The sequence below is a fragment of the Mustelus asterias genome, chromosome 26 (assembly GCF_964213995.1).
Source record: "Mustelus asterias chromosome 26, sMusAst1.hap1.1, whole genome shotgun sequence".
NCBI classification, from domain to species: Eukaryota; Metazoa; Chordata; class Chondrichthyes; order Carcharhiniformes; family Triakidae; genus Mustelus; species Mustelus asterias.
The window spans coordinates 31,139,564-31,164,515 of record NC_135826.1 but is presented as its reverse complement, the minus strand read 5'-3'; the positions used below and the strand labels follow the sequence as shown (position 1 = coordinate 31,164,515).

Sequence of the window (24,952 nt, the reverse complement as noted above, 5' to 3'; positions counted from 1 at the left end):
GGAGTACAAACACAGCACAGCTATTGCTGCTGGCCTCTGTTCTGGTTGAACATGAATTGTTAAAACACACAGCTTCATACATACCTCCAAGGCATAGCACCTCATCAGGGTTACCTTCATGCTGACTTCTACACAATGTGACTCGACATAATGTTTCTCAGTCTCACATTAACCCTTTCTAACCCGACACCCTTACACTATAGCATCCCACCCCCAACCAAGTCCTTACCCAAATATGGATACAATATTTCCATGCAATACCTTTGTGCTTCGCCCTCTTCCACCAAGTCTTTCACATTATTTGGAGGCTTTACAACTCAGATCTCAATCCCTTCCCATTCGGAGGAGTGATATCTCTTGCTTAAGAGTTGAAGTTTTAGCACTTGGGTCAGTTTTCCAACACCTGGTTCACTACTTGTGCTCTTAGGTGTTTTTTCCTTTATCAATAATCCATCTTCCATGAATGAATACAGGCAGTCCCCAGGTTACAAACGCCCGTACTTACGTACCGACCTCCGTAAAGCCTTTTTTTTTTAAAAATAGAGTTACATACAATGGTTGGTACTAATGAATGGGGGGGGGGGGGGGGGGGGGGGGGACACTACATTGCGCGACGCTCAAAACACTGCCCATTTTCAGCAGTTTGTCGGCCCGAGGGAGAACAACGCCACGCCGTCGTTGCCATTTTAAGTCAGATCGCGTAAACACTTGTGTGCGTTTGTGTTTTGACTTAAATTTTTCATGTTTACCCTCGTAATCATGGCTCCAAAGTGTAAACCTGATGCAAGTGATGGTGATGGATCGAAGAAAAGGAAAACGATCACGATTGAAACGAAAGTGGAAATAATAAAGCGATCGGAGAGAGGTTGATATTGGTAATAATCAACTGCAGTTAGACATCAATGAAGTCGATGTCTTAGACTTGCTTGAATCCCATGCCGAAGAACTGACCAATGAGGACCTTATGGAGCAGGAGCAGCAGATGATAGCATTTGAGGAAGGAGGCCGGGACCTAGAAACCCCAGAACCCAGGAAGTTTTTGACGAAGGAGTTAGCTGAAGCCTTTCGTCTCATTGAAGCAGGGATGGCAAAGTTAGAGGAGCAAGATCCTAATGCAGAGAGGTTCACCAAAGTTTACTGGATAGTTACCGACAGCCTCAGCTTCTACAAGGCCATTTATAATAAGAAAAGAAAAGCTCTGTTCAAGCCTCCCTTGATGTTTACTTTAAGAAATTACTTTAATGTTTTTTATACTTACACACACTATATAATATAAAAATAATCCAAGTTTTCTGTCATTTCCATTTATTATTATTACTGTATTATATTTAAGATGTTTTAGGTAAAATATACACTATATACTAAGACAAACATTTGACTAATTGATGCTAGATGTGAACCATACGTAACTGTTCCAACTTGCATACAAATTCGACTCTCAGACAGACTTAAAAACGGAACTAGTTCGTAACCTGGGGACTGCCTGTACCATGGACTTATCCCATTCCTCCTGGATGGAATATTCACAATGTTCATTCCTGAAGACTCAGGTTCTCTTTTCCATGGGGTCCACCATGATCTTCCTGGAAGTTGATCTCAGATGGAATCTTTATTTTCACTCGTTTCCCAATTTTACCCAAATATTTGTTTCCTCAGTTCTTTTTCAAGCCTATTAATCTTTTCATTCAGCTCAGCAATTACTCTCGGTAGTTCAGTTGTCGGTTTCAGATTTATCTGCAGAACACTTGTACTAGGCAATCAGTTGTTTTCAGAATCTTCCTTCAATGGTTATAGGCTACCCCTTAGACTCTTTCAATGCACTCATTAGATCCTCAAATCTGTTTCTTAGAATTATCATTGTTTTTAAAAGTCTGGGTTTGTTCTTCCAGATTGCGCACCTCATCTTTCACGTTCTTTGATCCAGTTCTGATGTCCAACTGTTCTGATTCATCAGGATTCCTTTTCCTGATCCAGGCATTTTTCAAAAGAGAGACTTCTGCTGCTTAAACTTGTTCTAATTGAGGATCTCTCTTTAATTTGCTTCAGCAAGTTTATTTAGGTATTTTAAACCTCATTCATGTTCTGCAAGTGACAAGTGTGCCCATCAGATGTGTTTTCATTGGGAGTTTTTGGCAAATTCCCATCTTTCCATACAGGTAAGTTGGCTCTCTACACTGAACAACTTCTCCTGAGCAGAGCCTAATTTCACTGCTATCCTTCAAGCTCATTGAGACTCTTCACACTCCTTTCTTCTTTGCCAACTGGCTCTTCAGTATTTCTGAGTGGAATTAAATTAATTTACTTTCTCTTTATAAATTTTCCAGAGGAACTAACTGTGACCCGAGGGATCCTTGGGAGCGCGTGAAGCTCATTCAACAAGTTTCCCTTTTCTTTGCAAAGTTCAATTGCTCGAGTTGCTATAATTCAGCCTCGTCAGCTTTGTTCTTTGATTCTGCTGCTCAAGGCAGTCTTCATTTCTTCATCCTGCTGAAGAATTATGTAATGTTTTTGGATCTCAGAAGGACAATTAGCTGTTTTTTCAACTGTTTATTTTCTTGTTCAGCTCTTGCATTTGCACTCTGCACATCATCGCAATACTTTATCGCTGATAGTTCCATCACCATTATTTCTGAATTAATACTCAACACCTCAGGGCGTACTGATTCTTCAAAGTCTTTCAAGGCAGCATATTTCTATGTACATTTTCTACCTGTTATGCCTGGTTGCATCCTTCCAACTCCCTCTTCAATTTGCCAATGGAAGTCAAAATTATTCCTCCTTGCATTTTTCTGGGGACATGTGCAGAAGCTGCACAGGATTCAAGATTTGCACTTTTTGCATCTTTCTCAATATTCAACCCATTTCTTTCAAAGCCTCCTTATATCTTATGACACCTCAACTTGTTCAGATCTTGAACAGTTTGGTTCATTGAAAATGCAAGGTAAACTAAAGCCTTCAAAGATCTACTTCAGCTGTATCTTGTCTCTCAAGGCTTCCAATTCAGCATGGATATGAACCTTTTCTGGTAGAATAGCTTAATTTTCCTTTTGTGGGTGTTATTGCATTTTGGTTAGAGTTTTCCTTCATCCACAGCCATCTGCTCACTCTGCACTGCCACCTTCTGTTGCAGTTTGGGTAGGGTGTTGGCATTTTCAAGCAGTTCTATATTTAAGCCTTTCAGCCTCTTCTTTCCTTGGACACCAAACTCTTCAGCTCATGCACTTCATTGCACTAACATGGTCACGATAGCACAGTGGTTAGCACTGCTGCGTCACAGCACTGGGGAACTGGGTTCGATTCCTGGTTTGGACCGCTGTCTGGGTGGAGTTTGCATGTTCTCCGTGTCTGCGTGAGTTTCCTCCCACATCCTGAAAGACGTGCTGATTAGGTGCATTGACCTGAACAGGTGCCGGACTGTGGTGACCAGGGGAATTTTACAGTAACTTCACTGCAGTGTTAAATGTAAGCCTTACTTGTGACTAATAAATAAACTTTCACTTTGTCTGTTAACTTCGTGTTTTGCTTATGTATTGTCTCCCTTGGCCTGGGGGTCTACTACAAGACTGTCTAGACGATGTGACTCTACATCATAATATGGGTGGTACAGTTTCTCCGATCCCATATTAATCCTTGCTAACCCAAACACCTTTTACTACACCTGATTAACTGGAGGTTCTCAGGGGATTGGAATTCCACTGTCATGGTCCTTTGGTTCCAAGAAATAGTTGCCACTGCCTCGTTCCGTGCTTGAAAGGCACTCAATTTCTGAAAAGTAATGGAACTCTCAACGGCGCTCTAATCAACAGGCTAAACCCCTATCGCTTCCATTAAAATGGTCTGTGGCCTTCAAAGAAACTGCCCATTTTGTGTGGAGTGCCCACAAACTCTGGCTGCTTAGTTGGAACAGCCCAAACCTATCTTGGATAAAAAGACCTTTGATTCTGATTTATTTGAGTGGCAAGGAACATTGCTGTTCATGCACTATGCGTCACAGCTTGTAGGGCTGTTTTCATCTATTATTCCCAATATCCGCAGTAAGCACCAAATCAACACTCATTCAAACTCATCAGCTCTGATAAACAAATTCCTGTTTAAGCAAAACTGCATCTCAGGATGCACCTTGGATGGCAGAAATATCAAAGCACCACTTACGACCAAAGATCTTCTGCTGTTTACGTGCTCTTTGAACCTTTAAACAGATTTTTAAAGTAAGAATCACAGGATCAAAACAGAACAAGGACAGGTAATAAGGCTGTTGAAAAGACATTTTAGAATGTTCTCCTTGTAGAGAACTTACCAAGTTAAATTGTTGCTGTAGCTTTTCATTTGCATAATTAATGCAAAACTGTTCAAAACTGTTATTGTCGAAAGTTTCAAACCTAAAATAGATTTTAAAAGTTTAACAAATATGATGGATTTTTTTTTTAAAAACTTGATTGAGCATAAAGCTGGTCATTCTTACCCATAAATATCTAACACTCCAATAAAGGCATGCTGCTTTAAGGAGGATCTCAAGGCTTTATTGATTTGATTCACTATCCAGATGAACAGCCGCCCATAAATGTGTTTTGCAAGAGCATCCCTGGAACGGGTGGCCTGTTTTATTGTCATTGCTTTGATGTAGGTTTCGTTTAATGTAACTAGCTTGCGGTGACAAAGCCAATGTGCCAACTGCTTTCTCTCCAATCCAAGTAATTTGCAGAATAGATGGATATGTTTATCATGCGACTGCGGGCCAAAGGAAAAACAAATTTAGGTCACTGTTCTTTTCAATAAATTACAAGAATAACATCAGTCCCCCCCTCTTCCCCTCCACCCCCCCCCCCTTCCCCTCCCCCACCACCACACACAGTTTCTTTCAACTCTTTCCACTAAAGAATTGGACAATGATGATGGACATTAGTGGTTAGTCTGTTCTCAGAACTAAAAGCATTTTTTAAATTTAGGAAATGCAAGTAATGGACAGCACGGTGGCACAGTGGTTAACACTGCTGCCTCACAGCGCCAGGGACCCAGGTTCAATTCCAGCCTTGGGTATCTGTCTGTATGGAGTTTGCACACATTCTTCCTCCCCGCCTCCCCCACCCAACGTCTGCATGGGTTTCCTCCCACAGTCCAAAGATGTGCAGGTTAGATTTTGGCCATGCTAAATTGCCCCTTACTGTCCCAGGATGTGAAGGTTGGGGGGGGGGGGGGGGGGGGGGGATTAGTGGGGTAAATACTTGGGGTTACGGAGATAGGGCCTGGATAGGATGCGCTGTTGGAGAGCCAGTGCAGACTCGATGGGCCAAATGGCCTCTTCCTACACTGTAGGGATTCTACGAAAGTTCAACAAACAGAGAACCTTCACTATTCTGAGCAGCAATGGATGTATAGTGGGGTAAATACTTGGGGTTACGGAGATAGGGCCTGGATAGGATGCGCTGTTGGAGAGCCAGTGCAGACTCGATGGGCCAAATGGCCTCTTCCTACACTGTAGGGATTCTACGAAAGTTCAACAAACAGAGAACCTTCACTATTCTGAGCAGCAATGGATGTATAGCACTGCATTTTTGCAACTCACCTTTTCTTTGGCCTGCCCAATGACCCAAATCTGATCAATTTTTAAGAGCATATGTATGGCATAACCTTTAAGGATAGAAATCAGGATGAACTAATAGCAATACATGCCATGTTGATATTGTTGACCAGGTGGACATGGAAAGGATGTCTTGGGGTGCATCCACAACTAGGGGCCACCATTTTAAAATTAGGTGCTGCCCCTTTAGGATATATGGTGGTGGAGACGGTTTCATTGAATATTTTAAAAGTGGAAATGGATGGATTCCCTTGCGCAACAAATATCTAAGGTTATCGGGGTAGATGGGAATGTGGAATTCAAAACAAACAGATCTGCCGTGAACTTATTGAAAGGTGGATCAGGCTTCCATATGTTTGTATAACCTTAACCCATATGGCAGGTCACCTGCAACGCTTTGGCAATCCAACATGCCAAATTATATTAAAACCAACCTTGGGCTCATAGGCATTTCCTGTTGCCAAAGTCTCAAAACAAGCCGGGGAGACCAGATTTTATTTCAACTCATTCCGCCTTTCATAGCTGAAAATTATATACATATCATATCATTCAGAATTAGGTTGAAAGGACACTCTAGATCCATCTACAGAGCAGTGTGGAATAGTTCAGAACAAGAGATAATTTTGTGAGCAAATGGATAGGTTTAATCCCTTTGCAAAGATTTCAGATCAGAGGATTCATTCTAATTTTGAAATAAATTTAAAGAAATAATTTGTATTTATGAAGGTGCCTTAGCAGGCTTCATGGCATTCCAAATCACATCCAATTACTTTGAAGTGCGCTTGCTTGTAATTTAAGCAAATACAAAGGTGGTAGGGATGTGTACAGCAAAGCCTTGCCAAACAAATGGATCAATTAATTTCAGCATTTGCAAAGGCCAAGTTCAATTTTTAGCAAAAGAGAGCATTTAAAGATGAATATTAAAAGTAAACTTACATTAACAAAGCTATTTTCACCATCACGGTCATTTGATTGAAAGTTTATATTTCCCAGGTGAAGAACAGAAGCTACAATTTGAAAAATTTCCACTTGATAAGATTCACAGATACCTGAAAAATGTTGATAAATAATATTCAAGCAGCTTCCTTCAACTGCAATATGTGGCACGAATGCTGAACTTTGCAAGTGTAACTTTAACGCAAACAGAACTCTGGATAAACATTTCAGTAAGAAGTCTCACAACACCAGGTTAAAGTCCAACAGGTTTATTTGGTAGCAAATACCATAAGCTTTCGGAGTGCTGCTCCTTCGTCAGGTGGAGTGGAAATGTGCTCTCAAAACAGTGCAAACAGGCACAAAATCAAGTTGCAGAATACTGATTAGAATGTGAATCCCTACAACCAGCTAGGTCTTAAAGGTACAGATAATGTGGGTGGAGGGAGCATTAAACACAGGTTAAAGAGATGTGTATTGTCTCCAGACAGAACAGCTAGTGAGATTCTGCAAGCCCAGGAGGCAAGCTGTGGGGGTTACTGATTGCTACCAAATAAACCTGTTGGACTTTAACCTGATGTTGTGAGACTTCTTACTGTGTTCACCCCAGTCCAACGCCGGCATCTCCACATCATAAACATTTCAGCTCAGAGACATGCCCATGTGACCCGATAGCCATAGGCAGAGAAACTAAAACAGAAACCCATTGAAGAGGGTGGCAGCTTTAACACCTTTACATGCAGTACCTTGCAGAGAGAAATAAAAGAGGACAACTCCTATGTATGGAGATACAGAGAAACAACAGAGCTACTGATGTGGGCAAGGAGAGAACTGTTTGATGTAAGCAACCAAGCAGGATTCGAGTGTTCAGTTCCTTTTCAAAAAGGAAAGAAACAGAACAGACAGGATTCCTGAAAATTTGAGTAGGGAGTCACCAATGTATGCCTTGGTGGTGATAATTACATCTGGAAAACTTAATAGAATTTGAATAATCATTTCAATTAACGTAGCAAGGAGCTGTGAGCCTCTGCTGGAGAGCTGGGAAGGATTGTAGGACTGTTCCCACGCGTCTGCCAGAAGGGTGGCACCCAGTGAATGGGTTTCATAAGTCCTATTTTGTGTTAACTAGTTAGTTAATGCCAAGATACCTTTTCTTTAGTTTGATGGATTAGCTGCCTATTAACAAATGTTTGACTAGTGTTGATTGTTACAGTCTTAAAGTGAAATCCTGTGTCCATAGGTTCTTTCCATGAGTCTCTGGAACACCTCTTTAAAGATTAGGTCTTTTTCAGGGATTGCAACATAGCATATCAGGGATAGACCATCTTCAAAAAGTATATTGCCTTAGTTATGAATATCAATATTCAAAATCAATTTAACATGTTGAAACACATGGGTAAGATTCCAGGAAGAATGTAAATTCTTATGTTCGAGTTAGATACTGGTGCCCATTATTATGCAATCCTAACTTAGCTATTTTATGACTGTCCAACAAAATAAATGAACACTTTTGGCAGCTGAACCTTCAATTTCTTGGAAATAATAAAATCTCACAGCTGATGGCTGCACAAGTTGGACAACACAATACTGGGCACTGCCAGGCTGATACACAGATGCCCAGGGAAGCCAAAAAGAAAAACCATCACTACCAGCCCCAGTGAGAGAGCATTTGGCAGAAATCTCATGCTTAGAATTAAAATCTCACATCACTGAAGGGGCCAGATTCTTCAACGGGGTTTAGGGCGGCACGGTAGCACAGTGGTTAGCACTGCTGCTTCACAGCTCCAGGGTCCTGGGTTCGATTCCTGGCTCGGGTCACTGTCTGTGTGGAGTTTGCACATTCTCCTCGTGTCTGCGTGGGTTTCCTCCGGGTGCTCCGGTTTCCTCCCACAGTCCAAAGATGTGTGGGTTAGGTTGATTGGCCAGGTTAAAAAATTGCCCCTTAGAGTCCTGGGATGTGTAGGTTAGAGGGATTAGCGGGTAAAATATGTGGGGGTAGGGCCTGGGTGGGATTGTGGTCGGTGCAGACTCGATGGGCCGAATGGCCTCCTTCTGCACTGTAGGGTTTCTATGATTTCTATGAGGTAAAGACAAGACTATTTTGTGACAAACACTGTTCTGTACATAGAACTTGGAGTATTTCAGAAGTCTGCATGCTCTTTTTAACTGAGCAAGATAATAGCGTAAACCAGGAAGTAACAGAGAGCTGAAGGTACACCAACCATAGAGCGATGTTGTCAGATTTGTAGGAAATTTCCTGTATTTCACAAGTCTCTTGCTAATTTTATACTTCTCAAATCTGTGTATCCAATACAAATATTACATCTGGATTACTGAAAGGGAAATCAAACCTGTATTTAATAAAATGCAGTTCAACAGATTGCCCCAAAATGACAGTGCTTTGCAACTGCATTTGAAGGCTGTGGGGGGAACCAAGCTGTAACATTTTGCTTCTGGAAAGCACTTAGAAGCAATAGTTCAAACTGGGTCCCTGCATTTGAAGCAGTAGTTTGTACTGGGCAAACCGTCCATGATAAAAGTCAATACATTGCTAGGAATAATAAAAATTGCTGTCCCCATGAGAAGGAAAATATCACACTGATCACAAACTGGTGAGATATCCTTGTAGATAACTGTCTAAGGATTCTGAAGAAACAATTAAAAAATGAATTTCTGAAATAGGATAGAAGTCACTCTTAAAGCTAGAATCATCACTATTAAATTGAAGAATTAACCATGTGACAATCTAATCAAGTCCAAAATAAAACTGCAACCACCATAAAAATTGAGCTAAGATGGAAATTTTTTTAACTTACTCATGGCAATCATAAAATAGCTATTTAATAAACATACAATGAATGCAATATCACCACTGCAGTAGTTATGTCAGCTTTCAAAAGAAAACCATTAAGTAGATTTCCATGCAGCAGTAAACAGGATCAATCAATACTCTCAGGGAAACATAAACCCGCAATTGCAGTACAGGAGCAGTTACCACCATAATTCTAGATACTCCCAGTCCTCCAATATAAATGCTAGTACAGGGAAAGAGGAATACTTCAAGAGAGGCTGGGGGCACGACAGTGTAAGGGACAGATCCACTGTAGACTCTTCCCAAAACTGACACCCTTCAAAACAGATCAATTTTATTACTGATAACAATTCTCACTCTCCCTCTGCCCAAACCAATAAATTAAAGATGTACATGTGGGTCCTGTCATTTTTAGTGTAATTTTAACTTATTTATAAAAGGCAAGCTGATTCCAACACAATAACAATTTAAGCTTTTCACCCTTTTGCCTTCAAACATTTAAATTAGGCTCAGATTCTCCGCAACTTAATTCCCCAAGGGAAATGTGTACCCAAACAAGTAAGGAAGTTGCCTTGGTGGCAAGTTAAACATGAATCAACCTAAACCAGTTAGCATCAGAACTACATTTTTTTCAATTAATTGAAGTCTTTGCCAACACAGCATTAACAACTCTTCATTATTCCCATCAATTTTTAAGGAAACTAGGAACAGCAAAGAGAAAAGTTTCCCTTTGAGGGTTCAATTCTTTGTACTTTTGATTTCATGTTGTCCAGCACAGTTGTTCTTTGTGCTTAATGTTGTGATGAGGTTTCACTTACTTTAAGTGACTTGGAGAAATATGATGGAAAATGAGAAAAGGAATTTTCTCCTCCCCCATTTTGAAATGAAAATTAGTGGACAGAGATGAATGGATCACAAGCAGTGGGAAAACCGGTTACAGACCACAAATATAGCAGGTAGAGACCGCACAACACATTTTGGAAAAGGTGACACTATAGTATCAGGATAATGTATCAAGCAACACAAGTTATATTTAAAAGGCAAATGTTATGTGTTGGCAAGATGATTCGAGCTTCCCACCAACTCGAGCAGCACAGAACAGCTCATTTCTCTCACTATGTCTCCTTAATATCTCTGCAAATGAACCTCTCTAAAATCTGTTCCTTTTATCTCATGCAGCCATGGGCTTTTCCTGTGTGCCATGTCCAGATGTTGTTAGTTATCTGCCTGTTAATGCTTACAATATCTCAATCGTGATCACGACCCAAAGTCACAAGACAACATTTCCTTGTGTTAACAAGGCTGATGGCAAACACCATGGCTGGAATTCTCCAGCCTTTCACACCCTGCTGCCACTCAGGGAGGATGGAAAATTTGGTGCTCAGCCAAATCTCCATTCACTGCAGCAGGATGGGAGAATCCTGCTGGAGTGAACGGCCAGCGAATACCACCCCAGGTTAATCCAAATCCCAGAAATGGATCCTGTCAGGATTAAAGGCAAAGTGAATAAGAATAAGGAACCTTGGTTCTCGAGGGATATTGGAACTCTGATAAAGGAGAGATGTATGACATGTATAGACAATAAGGAGCAAATAAGATGCTTGAGGAGTATAAAAAGTGCAAGAAACTACTTAAGAAATAAATCAGGAGGGCTAAAAGAAGACATCAGGTTGCTTTGGCAGACAAGGTGAAGGATAATCCGAAGAGCTTCTACAGGTATATTAAGAGCAAAAGGATAGTAAGGGATAAAATTGGTCCTCTTGAAGATCAGAGTGGTCGGCTATGTATGGAACCAAAAGAAATGGGGGGAGATATTAAATGGGTTTTTTGCATTCGTATTTACTAAGGAAACTGGCATGGAGTCTATGGAAATAAGGCAAACAAGTAGGGAGGTCATGGAACCTATACAGATTACAAAGGGATGGAGGTGCTTGCTGACTTGAGGCAAATCAGAGTAGATAAATCCCCAGGACTGGACAGGGTATACCCTCGGACCTTGAAGGAGACTAGTGTTGAAGTTGCAGGGGCCCTGGCAGATATATTTAAAATGTCAGTATCCACGGGTGAGGTGCCGGATGATTGGAGGATAGCTCATGTTGCTCTGTTGTTTAAAAAAGGCTCAAAAAGTAATGCAGGAAATTATAGGCCGGTAAGTTTGACTCAGTAGTAGGTAAATTATTGGAAGGAGTACCAAGAGATAGGATCTACAAATATTTGGATAGACAGGGACTTATTAGGGAGAGTCAACATGGCCTTGTTTGACCAATCTATTAGAGTTTTTCGAGGAGGTTACAAGGAAAGTGGATGAAGGGAAGGCAGTGGATGTTGCCTACATGGACTACAGTAAGGCCTTTGACAAGGTCCCACATGGGAGGTTAGTTTGGAAGGTTCAGTCACTAGGTATACATGGAGGTGTAGTAAATTGGATTAGACATTGGCTCAGTGGAAAAAGCCAGAGAGTGGTAGTGGAGGATTGCTTCTCTGAGCGGAGGCCTGTGACTAGTGGTGTGCCACAGGGATCAGTGATGGGTCCATTGTTATTTGTCATCTATATCAATGATCTGGATGATAATGTGGTAAATTGGATCAGCAAATTTGCTGATGATACAAAGATTGGAGGTGTAGTGGACAGTGAGGAAGGTTTTCAAAGCTTGCAGAGGGATTTGGACCAGCTAGAAAAATGGCAGATGGAGTTTAATGCAGACAAGTGTGAGGTATTGCACTTTGGAAGGACAAACCAAGGTAGAACATACAAGGTAAATGGAAGGACACTGAAGAGTGCAGTAGAACAGAGGGATCTGGGAATACAGATACATAATTCCCTAAAAGTGGCATCACAGGTAGATAGGGTTGTAAAGAGTGCTTTTGGTACATTGGCCTTTATAAATCAAAGTATTGAGTATAAGAGTTGGAATGTTATGGTGAGGTTGGATAAGACATTGGTGAGGCCGAATTTAGAGTATTGTGTGCAGTTTTGGTCACCTAATTACAGGAAGGATATTAATAAGGTTGAAAGAGTGCAGAGAAGGTTTACAAGTATGTTGCTGGGACTTGAGAAACGGAGTTACAGAGAAAGGTTGAATAGGTTAGGACTTTATTCCCTGGAGCATAGAAGAATGAGGGGAGATTTGATAGAGGTGTATAAAAAGTTATGGGTATAAAGTGAATGCAAGCAGGCTTTTTCCACTGAGGCTAGGGGAGAAAATAACTAGAGGATGTGGGTTAAGGGTGAGGGGGGAAAAGTTTAAAGGGAATATTAGGGGGGGCTTCTTCACACAGAGTGGTGGGAGTGTGGAATGAGCTGCCAGATGAAGTGGTGAATGCGGGCTCACTTTTAACATTTAAGAAAAACTTGGACAGGTACATGGATGAGAGGGGTGTGGAGGGATATGGTCCAGGTGCAGGTCAGTGGGACTAGGCACAAAATGGTTCGGCACAGGCAAGAAGGGCCAAAAGGCCTGTTTCTGTGCTGTAATGTTCTGTGGTTCTATAAAAGAAAATTGAAAACTTGAAACTGCATGTTTCAATTTGACATTATGGAGGAAAGGTTGGAAATCCAGGAGAATTATGTCCCAAATGTTTTATGATATTGTTTAAGCAATAAAACAATACAACAAACTAGAAGCACTAACCTCATGGCTGTACATGGTATCACAAACTTCCAAACAATATTTATTGCAGTACCTACCTGATGTTCCACAACATAGATTTTTTGTAAAACTATTTTAAAAATCCAGTAACAGTTACCATACTGGGTAGTTATCACTCTCTGGGATTTGTTTTTGTGGTAAAACAACTGGCTTTTTCCTTCACAGACACTGCTTTCTGTGAGTTAAACAACTGTCCCTATTGTGGCCGCGGTCTTAAGCAGCTACCCTTGCATAGGTTTAACATAATTTTGCCATTTTGATCATCTGAACTAACTTCTTCAAAATGCCAAACTTTCTTTGAATCAGTGTAAATGCAAAGTCCACACCTTGTCTCCTACTTTGAACCACTAAGACTTCATTCAAAACCCATTATTTTCTATTCCCCAATGTTACCACCTTGCCTTAGGTAAACATCTGTTTGCAGTGTTGCAAGGCTCATCAACATGCAAAAGCAATAGTTGCATTAACATAATGCCTTAAGCAGTTTACATTTACCAATAGATTTTTTTAAATATTAGGCAGCAGTAACCATTCCAATTTATTGGATTTTCCTGATACTTAACAGGAACAATCCATCGATACACATGGTTCTGATCAACTGAGCCATGGAGGTTTACTCAGTCAAGCACATATCTAACATCTCCCAGGAGCTGATACAAGATGCAAGGTGCACATAAAAATAGTTCAATGCACACCCAAATATAGAAATGTACAAAAAGCATTAAAAGTTTACATATCCTACATAGCCCACCACCACAGTTATTCCCTTATACACAATGATTCCTGTGCATACACACTAGATATTACACGCTAATCATCGTGCAGTGATGGTAAAACCTGGTATTGATTCTTGCAGTGAATTTATACAAAAGTTTAAAGTAGAAATCATGAATTTTCCAAGTTGTTCAGATATACAAGATGGGTTAAGGAAGCATCTGCATTAGTAGATTTCTTCCCCATGGTTACAAAGAAATTAGAAAAATATACATTTACTGTTCAGCAACGTTTCCTCATTTGCAACAACAGTAAAATATAGGATAGTTCCAACTTCTGTTAATGAAATTGCAATAAAAACTTGGAGAACTGAATATACTCCAAAGACAAATGCTTTTCAATTATCTTCAATATATTTGAAACAGGAGCACAATGAACACACCAGGTAGATTTACATACAAAAGGGACCATAATCAAAACGAAAAGCAAAAACATTAGTTGATAAGATATCTAGATATATAAAAGTTCTGTTGCACTAGATATTAAACTATACATACCCAACGTAGAGAAGGCATTTCGTGTTTTTTCAAGATCTGCAGCATCATCTCGATCATCAACATAAATACCACCTCCTTGATTAATATAGAAGTAATTCTCAGCACTACCTGGAAAGCCAAATTCAAACAGTTTATTTATTAGTCACAAGTAGGCTTACATTAACACTGCAATGAAGTTACTGTGAAAATCTCCTAAGTTGCCACACTCTGGCGCCTGTTCGGGTACACTGGAGGGAGAATTTAGCATGGCCAATTCACACAACCTGCACATCTTTGGACTGTGGGAGGAAACCCACGCAGACACGGAGAGAACGGGCAAACTCCACACAGACAGTGACCCAAGTCGGGAATCGAACCCAAGTCCCTGGTGCTGTGAGACAGCAGTGCTAATCATATGAAAGTAACTGGACTACATTGCGAAATTAGACATTTCCTTCTCCCTGTTTCAGTAGCATACCTCATGTCAACAGTAATGTCCCAAGAAACAAATGGCAGGTGACAAATGCAACATTTCACCCAGACCAGTCTCCTGTCACCCTTCCATTTTCCTCACCTGATAATTAGCACAAATGTTAGGAATTTGATAATTGCAAACATAAAAACTCAGATTGTCAGGTATTGTGGTGATAATCGTGCTCTCTCATATACATGAGCCTCAGACCTCGCCCGCGGCTGGGATTCTCCAGTGACACTACAGTGAATGGAGTTTTGACTGAGCGCCAAATTCTCCGCTCTTGCTGGTATCAGGGCACAAGATCAGAGAATCCCGCCTGTGAATTCTCTCTCTGCATAGCTTTGAGGCGGCACGGTTACTTGTGGAGTACTCGAGCACAAATGCAATTACATATAATTTGTATCCGTAAGTTTTATGTCAATGACATTTTTCCTCTTATTCTCTATAGAAGAATATTCTAACACCATGTTTCCTGAACTCAATACTGTTAGGGGAAAAATCCTAATTAGGTTAAAGATTTTTTAAACCATTAGACATCAAGACACTGACAGCACTACCAGCATTGTGTTAAATGACTTTAAAACTGATTTAAGTGCTAAGAAAGCAGTTTACACATATGAAATGCAGTAAGAGATGATGATTTAAAAACACATATGCTGATATTTTGAATATATTTTTAAGAATCATTGTTCACTTTAGCCAAAGGCGTTAATCTGGCTCGGCAGTGACCTATAGGGGAATTTATGGGAATATTCATTTGAACTGTGGCTAGCGTCTGAGGTTACTAGGCAACAGAGGAAGTGGGGTTGGCCAAGACAAGAGTTAGCATCCAGATTTTAAGGACTAATGAAATACCATTGTGCCAGAGGGCAAGATGCGATTGGCTAACATACATGATGGGTATTATTGTTGATTTATGCATTTTGATGATGATTGATTTAAGGCTAATGAAAGGTAAGTGTAATTGATAAGAAAATCTATAATTGATTTGTTTTGAATTGTATACATCAGAACTCATCGAAGAGATCTAGCTGCTCCATCGTGAGTTGCCCCAGTCCTTTGATGATTTCTCCTGGCGGCTGCTGGTCAAAATAAAGGTTATGTCTTTAAACTGAGACACTAGCTTCGTGAGTCTTGTATTGTCTGAAATTTCTGACGGTATCCAGCCACCTTGAAAGCCCCACAACAAATACTAACTTCTTGGAAAAAGGACAGTAAAAAGCCATGAGAATCAAGAGCAAGACTGAAAATAATTCATGGAGTAAAATCTTGATGCAACTTAACAGAATTAAAGCATAGCAACAGGTGACAGCACCATGACCCTACACTCCAAACTGCCTTATATTGGAACGTGCTTTGATGAAATGATACATTGGCTGGCTGGAATTCAATTCTCTGGCTTCACCTGTGGCTGAAATTCCCTAGTCTGAGTACCAAATTCTCCATTCTCATTGGCAGCATGTTCGAGATCGGAGAATCCTGTCCATTGTCGAAGTATTGCTCAGTTCTCGGTTAAAAAGTCATTAAATAAAAAAAAGGGAAGAAATTACAGCAAATGGTCCGAACTGATTCAGAAAAAACTGAAATCAGTTGTGGCAGAGTCATATATATGTGCATTTTTCAGACCAATAGCTACCTGTACCTCTCAGGAATCCTACTTTATTGCCTCCATAATGTATACCACAGCAGTAAACAAACAGTAATCCCTTAATAATGTAATATCAAGGCCGTTCCCACACCACATCTTGTAAAGATGTTTACATAGACTTGCATAAGTAAACTCAAGACCTACAATCCAGTCTATTTTACAACCAATTAGTATGTACCTATGTTAATACTTCACACGCCTCATGGTCCAACACTTACCAAGATCCAATTCAGAAAATTCAGCCAGATTAGCTGAGGCACAGAGCTGATAGAATATATGATAATTTCTCTCCCCGTAAGCCTGAGAAATGAAGCAATATTGCAAAATTAAACAAATGTAACTCAAATCTTGGTACAATAGCAGTAGGATCGATTAGGAACTAAAGCAGCAAGTTCTGAACGAATGGGAACCCAGGAGAACAACGCAGCATTAGATTTTGGAACAGGCCTTGGTCAAAAGGGCACAAATTCAGAGGCTAGAGAGAGAGCATTGGGGCAGAGAAATGTTTGGAGGTATTCTTGGGAGACAGATAAAGTCTGGCATAAACTAACCAACAAATTTGCCAACAGTTTCAATGAAAGATGCAGTTTCCAGGCAACAATATAGTTACTTCAGCCAACCAGGAAAAGATGGGACAAATTACTTTTGTGCAATACTTTAAAAGAAATACTGTTCCAAGTCAAGTCAAAACAACGGCAATCTTGCAGAAAAATATATTTTTAATCTAGCAGCACGTTACATAGTCACCAGTTTGCTGTATATCATACTGGATTTATCTCTACAGAAATTACACTAATTCCAAGTCTACAACAGGTTTACAGACATTACTTTCAGGATGTGCACGCACAGTCTCAGCTCAGTCTCAGGTCTTTCTGGAACTCTGTTCCTCCACCTACAAGCTTTAAGCAATCAAGCGCATTTACACAGATCAGTTACCAGAATATCAAACAGGTCAATCAAACCACTGAACTGTATACGATGGAGAAATAAGCCTTTTCCAAAGTTATGAATGTTGTATATTTGTAGCATGGGAGACTCAATCTTAGAAAAGTAAAAGAAAGAAAAGGCAGGTATTTTGTGATCAACTTTTCCTCTATTGTCATTATGTAAATTATCCACAAACAATTTTGTACATGTACAAGTGATCTGGACAACAACAAAGCCAGTGGGCAGTTACAGATTTCTCAAAAATTATGGGGAAAGTATTCTTTACCTGGAACACCACTCTCGATTTCTCCAGTAAATACGTTCTCATATTGGCTCCCATTATGTGATACCAGTGATCAAAACTGATCTCTATATATTTGCCAAATCGACTACTGTTGTCATTTCTTGTAGTTTTTGCGTTTCCAATGGCCTGTTTGGAAAATGAAATATTTTAGTAGCAGCAAAACTACAAACTAGCTAATCAATACATTGCATCATTTGAATTGTCAGAACAAATGCAACACAATCAATATTGGGAGTGATGCGCGACAATCAAGCACGTGGAACAAGGCTTCAGTATTGAAGGCTTTTATTGTCTAACAATGGAACTACTAACACGAATACACCAGTTCAGACTGAAGGGGTCCTGCCGGAGCAGAGGGTCTTATACCTCGCCACCGGAGGCGGGGCCCCACCGGGATGTGCCATGATAACACTTATAACAGGTAAACACCCTAACCCAACAACATTGTACAACCCCCACAGTGACAACACCCTAGCCCAACAGTAACATAATAACAACCCCCAGTGGTAACCAACGATGGTTCACCACAGGGAGGGAGAGACTTGAGTTTTGTCTTTTTGTCACCCGGAATCTGCTGCATCTCGCAAGACATTCCTGTATGGCTGCAGTACTGCCAACTACTTGACAATGTAGAAGATTCTTAAATATTCTGCTTTCTGTAGTTGAATACAGTAAGAAAAAAAACCGCAAGGCCTTTAAATCAAGTACACATATGGCAGTGTACAAAACATACCTCCATGATAGGGTTGGATGCCAGGACCTTTTCCTCCACATTTGTTTCACTGGCAGATCCTCCAACAGTTGCAAAATAGCGCATCATGTACTTAGCAGACATCGTTTTCCCTGCCCCAGATTCCCCACTTATAATAATGGATTGGTTCTTTCCATCCCTGTTAAAACAAATCAGGTCATTCATTTCTAGTACTACCCTGGATTCAGATGGCTAAACAGTAGAGGCAAGATCACTAGCTCAATTCACTTCAATAGACAGGACCAGACACATTTGCACTATTGGATAAAAACCCACCGAAACAGTGACCAAAACAGTATTGATTGAAATATCAGAAAGCCCAAACTCCAGCCTCAATGATGAAGTACTTAAATAAATCAGGTAGCAGTGTGGATGCAAAATATGAAGATGGGACCCTATTAGCAACCCAAATAAAACCAAACCCAACTCCCCAGCATTTACAAAATACAAATGCTGAGCCAACAAGAAAAAACACTTCAGTTTTCCATTTGCTTTTCTGCTAAAAGCACCAGTTGGCACGGTGGGTCAAACGATTCTAAAACAAAGTCAAAGACATTGAAATAACCTTTAGCTGAAGCAATCAGATTTATGCATAAAAAGGCAGGGTTTTATGTAGAAAAATACAAGTTCAACTTTTCACACCATGAATATAATATCTAGCTAATCATTTTGTCCATCAATAATAAGTAAAACTATTGAACTCGTGCAGGGTTAGCAAAAATATATTTGGTGCAAATTTATATGAATGGGACTTCAAACGCATCCAATAAAAAAAAACAAAGCAAAGTGATCTTGACAGTAACTTTTCTAGTTTATAGGACAAGTTACACAACATGGAGAATTTTGACTTCCTTTAGGTGGTGCGTCCTGGGCAATGATCTACAATCCCAAAATGTTGCATCCATAATAGACAAAGCCACCAGTCTTCATAATTCTAGCTGTACAATTTTAATGCAACAAGGTTACATGAATTAAGCCACTTACATATTTTAACCTATCTTCTCCAACATCATAAATATACCACAACATTGCCCACGTTCATTTTCATAGCATTAATGCCAAAATCATTGCTCATTGAGCAATATTAAATAAAACAACCAACATTCCCCAAAAAATATTGCATTGCTGTCACAGGATGCAACATTTTATATTTTCAAGTCATGACGTTAAACTAGTACTGGTTGCCAAGAGAGTATATAATTGTCAGTGCTTGGTTAAGTATGACACTTAGGCTTGAAGGGGTCTAATGTTAGCCTTCGTCCAAGTACACTATACAAGAAATGATTACCCTGCAGTCAGTCAATTAAGGACATTGTGACAACACAGTGGCTAGCACTGCTGCCTCACAGCGACTTGTGTTCAATTCTAGCCTTGGGTGACTGTGTGGAGTTTGCATGTTCTCCCAGCGTCTGGTTTCCTGCAGGTGCTCTAGTTTCCGCCCACAGTTCAAAGACATGTAGGTTAGGTGGGTTAGCCTACGTGTGGGATTACAGGGATAGGGCTCTTTCAGAGAATCTCGATGGGTCAACTTGCCTCCTTCTGCATGTAGGACTTGTATCGATTCTACACAACGCATAAAAGTTTGAAAATAACTAGGAAAGTTTGAGATGCATAGAAGACTTTTTTGAAACATTAATATTTGGAAAATTGCTCTATTCACAGTAAAGCAATTTTAAGGAATATTGTTCAAGGCTATTATGCCCAGTAGTCAAAGAAACCGGTCATATAATAGTGACATTAAGTGCAGCAAAATAGTTCTTATTTACAAATCAACTTACTACACCTTGAACAAAATGCAAGATTCCAGTGGATAACAAACATGGATGCAAAAAACCTTTATTTATGGGATTTGGCAAGGCTAACATTTGTTGCCCAATCCTAATTGCCACTGAATCAAGTGGCTTGCTCGGCCATTTCAGACAGCAGTAAAGAGTCAACTAAGCTACTGTGGATCTGCAGTCATGTGTAGGCCAAACCAGATAAGGATGACATATATCCTTCCCCTAAAGGAGGCAATAAACCATTTGGGATTTTCAATACTGCCTCTTCCAGCACCAGGGTCCAATTCTGGCCTTGGGTGACTGTGTGGAGTTTGCACATTCTCCCAATGTCTGCATGGGTTTCCTCTGGCTGCTCCAGTTTCCTCCCACAGTCCAAAGATGTACAAGTTAGGTGGATTGTCCATGCTAAATTGTCCCTTTGGGTCCAAAGATGTGTAGATTAATTATGGTAAATGCACGGGGTTACAGGGATAGGGTGGAGATGAGGGCCTGGGTAAGATGCTCTGTCAGAGAGTTGGTGCAGACTCGATGGGCCAAACAGCCTCTTCTGCACTGTAGGGATTCTACGATATTACAACAATTGGTAATAGTTTGATGGCATCATTACTAAGTTTCCAATTCCAGATCTTAATCAATTAATAACATTTAAATTCCACTAGCTGCTGTGGTAAGGTCTCTAGATTACTTGTCCAGTGACATTGCCGCCATCTACCCCAGAGCCAGGAACTATAGCTTCCTAATAAACTCAATATTAAAAGCAGCTAATGTTTTCTTGTAGAAGTCTTTGGTGACTTTTGACCAATTTCAAATACTGGGCAATCCATGCGTCTACCACCATATCCCCATCACCCTCATCCCAAACTCTCAACATATTCAATGTTAAATTAGTCTTTGCCTATTTATCAATCCTTGACCTAACCTCACCCTAGCCCTGCAAGCTCTATTGCTTTCTACTGGTACAAGTTTCATTCCTTCCTCCAATTCTGGCCATCTATTCATGCCTCGCCCTGTGATAGGAAGTTGACCCATCAAGATTCTCTGAAAGAGCATCTTGCCCAGGCCTGCCCCATCCCCGTAACCCTGGGCATAGGCTAACCCACCTAACTTTGGACTGTGGGAGGAAACCAGACACTCCTAGGAGAATGTGCAAACTCCACACAGTCAGTCTCAGTCCTGCTTTCTGGAACTCCCTTCAAAGTTTCACCTCTTATCGACTCCCTCTCTGTGGGATTAATGCTCATTTCCAACATCCACTTATGAAACAACATTAACACAGTTCAGTCCTCAAACAGAACCAAACATCTGGAGAAGTGGTGCGGGAAAGAGGAGAATCCTATCAGTCAAGAATGATAACTCTTGCGACTGGAGTCACCAAGCTGTTTAGCTCATCTCTGCCATCACTACCTTACCTCACCACACAGATTCTTCCTCTTGCAGCATTTTCCAATTCACTCTCCCTTTCATCTCACCAGTAGTAGCTCTACCTTCAGCTGCTTAGCTCCCACTCCAATTCTCCCACTGAACTCCTCAGTCTCTGCTTCTTTTAAGACTCCCATTCAAACCAATCTCAGACCAGTTTTGGCTCTCCTCCACAATCCAATAAATCTGAGGCATTTGGGGGTGCAATTTTATGTTTAGAAAAGTAATGCATAAAATGGGAATTATTGCTGTGATGATCTTCATATAATCAGTTTTGCAAGTAATCCATTTCAAGCCATTCAATCCACTAATTACAGGAGCCAGAATATAGCCAATTTTTCATTTCTTCTTATTCTCCCTTCCTACCTTTATTTGTTCAACCTCAGATCCAGTCTGAAAAAACTCTTTACAGACAGAGACCAAAAGTTGTTTTGTGCTACTCAATTGGACATCACTTTTATTGGGACCTTTTTATTCCTAATCAAAAGTCAATCAAGGCCAATCGTGGTCCCCACATGAAAGACAAACCAGATCCAAGCTGACAAGACAAGGATATACATCCCAACTTGGGCTCGATCAAAAAAAAACCCAAGCTGACAGGATGACACATTGCACCCCTTCGTGGGTTTGATCTGACGCTTCATCTTAGCCAAAAGGCAGAGATGGCTTTGAAAAACAGCATCAAGTAAAGCCTCGATTTAACCTCATTGGCCACTCTGATTGCTTATTCTACCAGGGAAAACTACGATCATGGGTGTCAGCACACCAAGTGCAATGGACTAGCCATGACCCCTTCCTGATCATAGTTTCACCTCTGCAATTGGACATCACTTTGATACAACAAATCATACTTGGCTGCTTTTTAAAAACACTGAAATCCCAACTACATGTACTTACCTAGCCATCTGTTTGTATGCTTCCTCAGCAACAGCAAATATATGGGGATCCATGTCACCCACATTCTGTCCACTATAAGCATAAATTACATCATCTCCATAAAGAGGGAGCTGTTCATATGGATTGATGGCGACAAGAACAATACCTACAAAGAAAAATTCAAATTAAGCAATTTAAGAATGCAGGAGGTAATTTAAAATTTACTGATGCTAGGATAATCTTAAACTCGTAAAGTGGTATTAGTGTGGGGATTAACATGAGTATACCAATGGACAATGCCTCAAGCAGGCACTGTGACAACATAACCAATATTGCCAGGCTTTTTAAGATCAGTCCTCATTTAGAAGTCAGCAATGTCTTCCTTCTGTCCCCATGGCAAGAGGAGGAGGAATGATATCACTGCGTGGGGTGGCATGGTGGCATGGTGGCACAGTGGCCAGCACTGCTGCTTCACAGCATCAGGAACCTGGGTTGGATTCCTGTCTTGGGTCAGTCTGTGTGGAGTCTGCACGTTCGTCCTGTGTCTGCCTGGGTTTCCTCCCAGTCTGAAGGACTTGCTGCTTAGGTGCATTGGACGTGCTAAATTCTCCCTCAGCATACCCGAACAGATGCCAGAATGAGGCAACTAGGGGATTTTCACAGTAACTTCATTGCGGTGTTAATGTAAGCCTACTTGTGACACTCAAATAAACTTTAAAACATTTCAAACCAGGAATTTCTACTCCCAAATTGGGCACAATTTGCTATAGCAGGCATTTTTGACTTGCCATTGTACATTTGAGGTTTTTTACAAGCTTTGCATGGCAAGTGCAAGATGCTAACATGTCAGAGAGAGAAACGCGGCCCGAGTGAACAGGTAAAACAGTTATATTAATGCCCTAACCAATAAAATAAACAGCACAAGTACTGAAATCAAGGTAGTTGTCAAAATAGGTGAAGAACGATAAATTAATAGAGAGGGGGAAAGAAAGATTGGATTCAGAAGAGACATAGACTGCAATGTTATGACCTGTTCATGCCGGTGAAAATTTCCCCATCCTGCTGCAGTGAATGGAGATTTGGTTAGACAACAAATTCTCCAACTTGCTGCAGCGGGAGTGTGACGTGAACAGCCAGCAAGATCATGCCAACAGAAAGGAAGTGCTAAGTACTTAAAAGTTAATTTTCAACAGAGTTGATTGGCAGTAATTAACACTTATCACAATGACAATTTAACTTGAGTTTAGTTCCCATTTACCATGCAAATAAAGCAGCTTCACTTTATGCATTTTAATGGAAAGTATTTGTAGAAAAGAGCAAATATACCATCTTTCATAACCTCAGAATAGCCTGAAGTGTTTTACAGTCAATTAAATACTTTATGAAGTGCAGTCGCTGTTAAAATGTAGGAAACCATCACCACACTAATCTCACCCGCTCTGCTTTTAAAATAGTTCCCACCTTTCCAAAATAAGGCCAATTTATTTTGTACTACCCAATTTCATCCTTATTGAACCGAATCTTGAACCAATTCTCTTGCATTTTGGAACAAGCTCAAAAAGACAAATGACCATTCTGTTTGTTGATGGCTAAAGTAAATATTAGTTTCTCAAAATGGTGTCCTCTGGTTCAAATAGAAATTCAATTTCCAAGTGGTTTACAAATTCATTTTTATATAGTGTAAAGGTGGAATAATCTTAAACTGAAGTTCAATTTTTCCACTGAAAATAAAGGCTTAACCATCTTTATGCTTTCCTCGGAATCTGCTCTGGTTTATGATGTGATGCACCCAACAATTGGACAATACTCCATATTATTCATTATTTATTTATTACATTATTCATTGAATGTGTCAGAATTGTCACCTTCCATTCAAATTCAATGTTTCCTTTCCCCTTCAAGTCACAGGTGCCTTGAACCTAAAAATGTGCATTGTGAATATTTGTTGAATTCTTTCTTTGCAGAGTGTAGTTACTCCATCTTTTTAAAACAAAACTGAAATTAAACATTGGGCAATACCTAAACCAGAGTTCATCTGCTCGGTTTGAATTTAAACGAAGCTTGGCAGTTAACTGGCAGTCATCAGTTAACTGGTGCATTCTCCATGGAAACTCAGAATCCATTTGGCAAGTCAATCAGCACTCTCTTCCATAAAAAGTGTAAATTCTTGTTCCCTTTACATTTTGGTATTCTTGCAAATTATCTTGATAAGTGCAAGAGGAAAAGTTGACACTTGACTTTTTAATGATTGCATTGTTAATTTATAGCATCCTGATATGCCAATGACGCCATCCAACAATCTGGATAATATGTTAACTAATACCGTCGCAATGGGTTGGGCATATCTAGGACCCCCCCAAAACCGATCTACCCCTCAGACTCTGCCCCATGCTGGTGGGCGCACCCCCACCCAAAGCAGGTGGGGAGCTATAGTCAACCCCGCTGGAGTGAACCATTCCTGGCAGGGGGAGGGGGACACTAGCAGGCCCAGAGATTTTAGTCCCAGGCCTGCTAATAGGATTTAAATTGCATTAACATTACTTGCTGC

At 40.3% G+C, this 24,952-nt stretch overlaps 1 protein-coding gene across 1 annotated transcript in view; it reads right to left on the bottom strand.

Moving 5' to 3' along the window:
• Positions 1-24,952, bottom strand: part of LOC144479694 (unconventional myosin-Vb-like) — a 118,048-nt gene that overhangs the window by 75,425 nt on the left and 17,671 nt on the right. Inside the window, 8 exon segments of the mRNA XM_078198722.1 lie at positions 4,298-4,379; positions 4,463-4,728; positions 6,515-6,627; positions 14,245-14,352; positions 16,565-16,646; positions 17,560-17,703; positions 18,311-18,467; positions 22,426-22,570. Of these exon segments, the coding sequence (XP_078054848.1) occupies positions 4,298-4,379; positions 4,463-4,728; positions 6,515-6,627; positions 14,245-14,352; positions 16,565-16,646; positions 17,560-17,703; positions 18,311-18,467; positions 22,426-22,570 (1,097 nt within the window).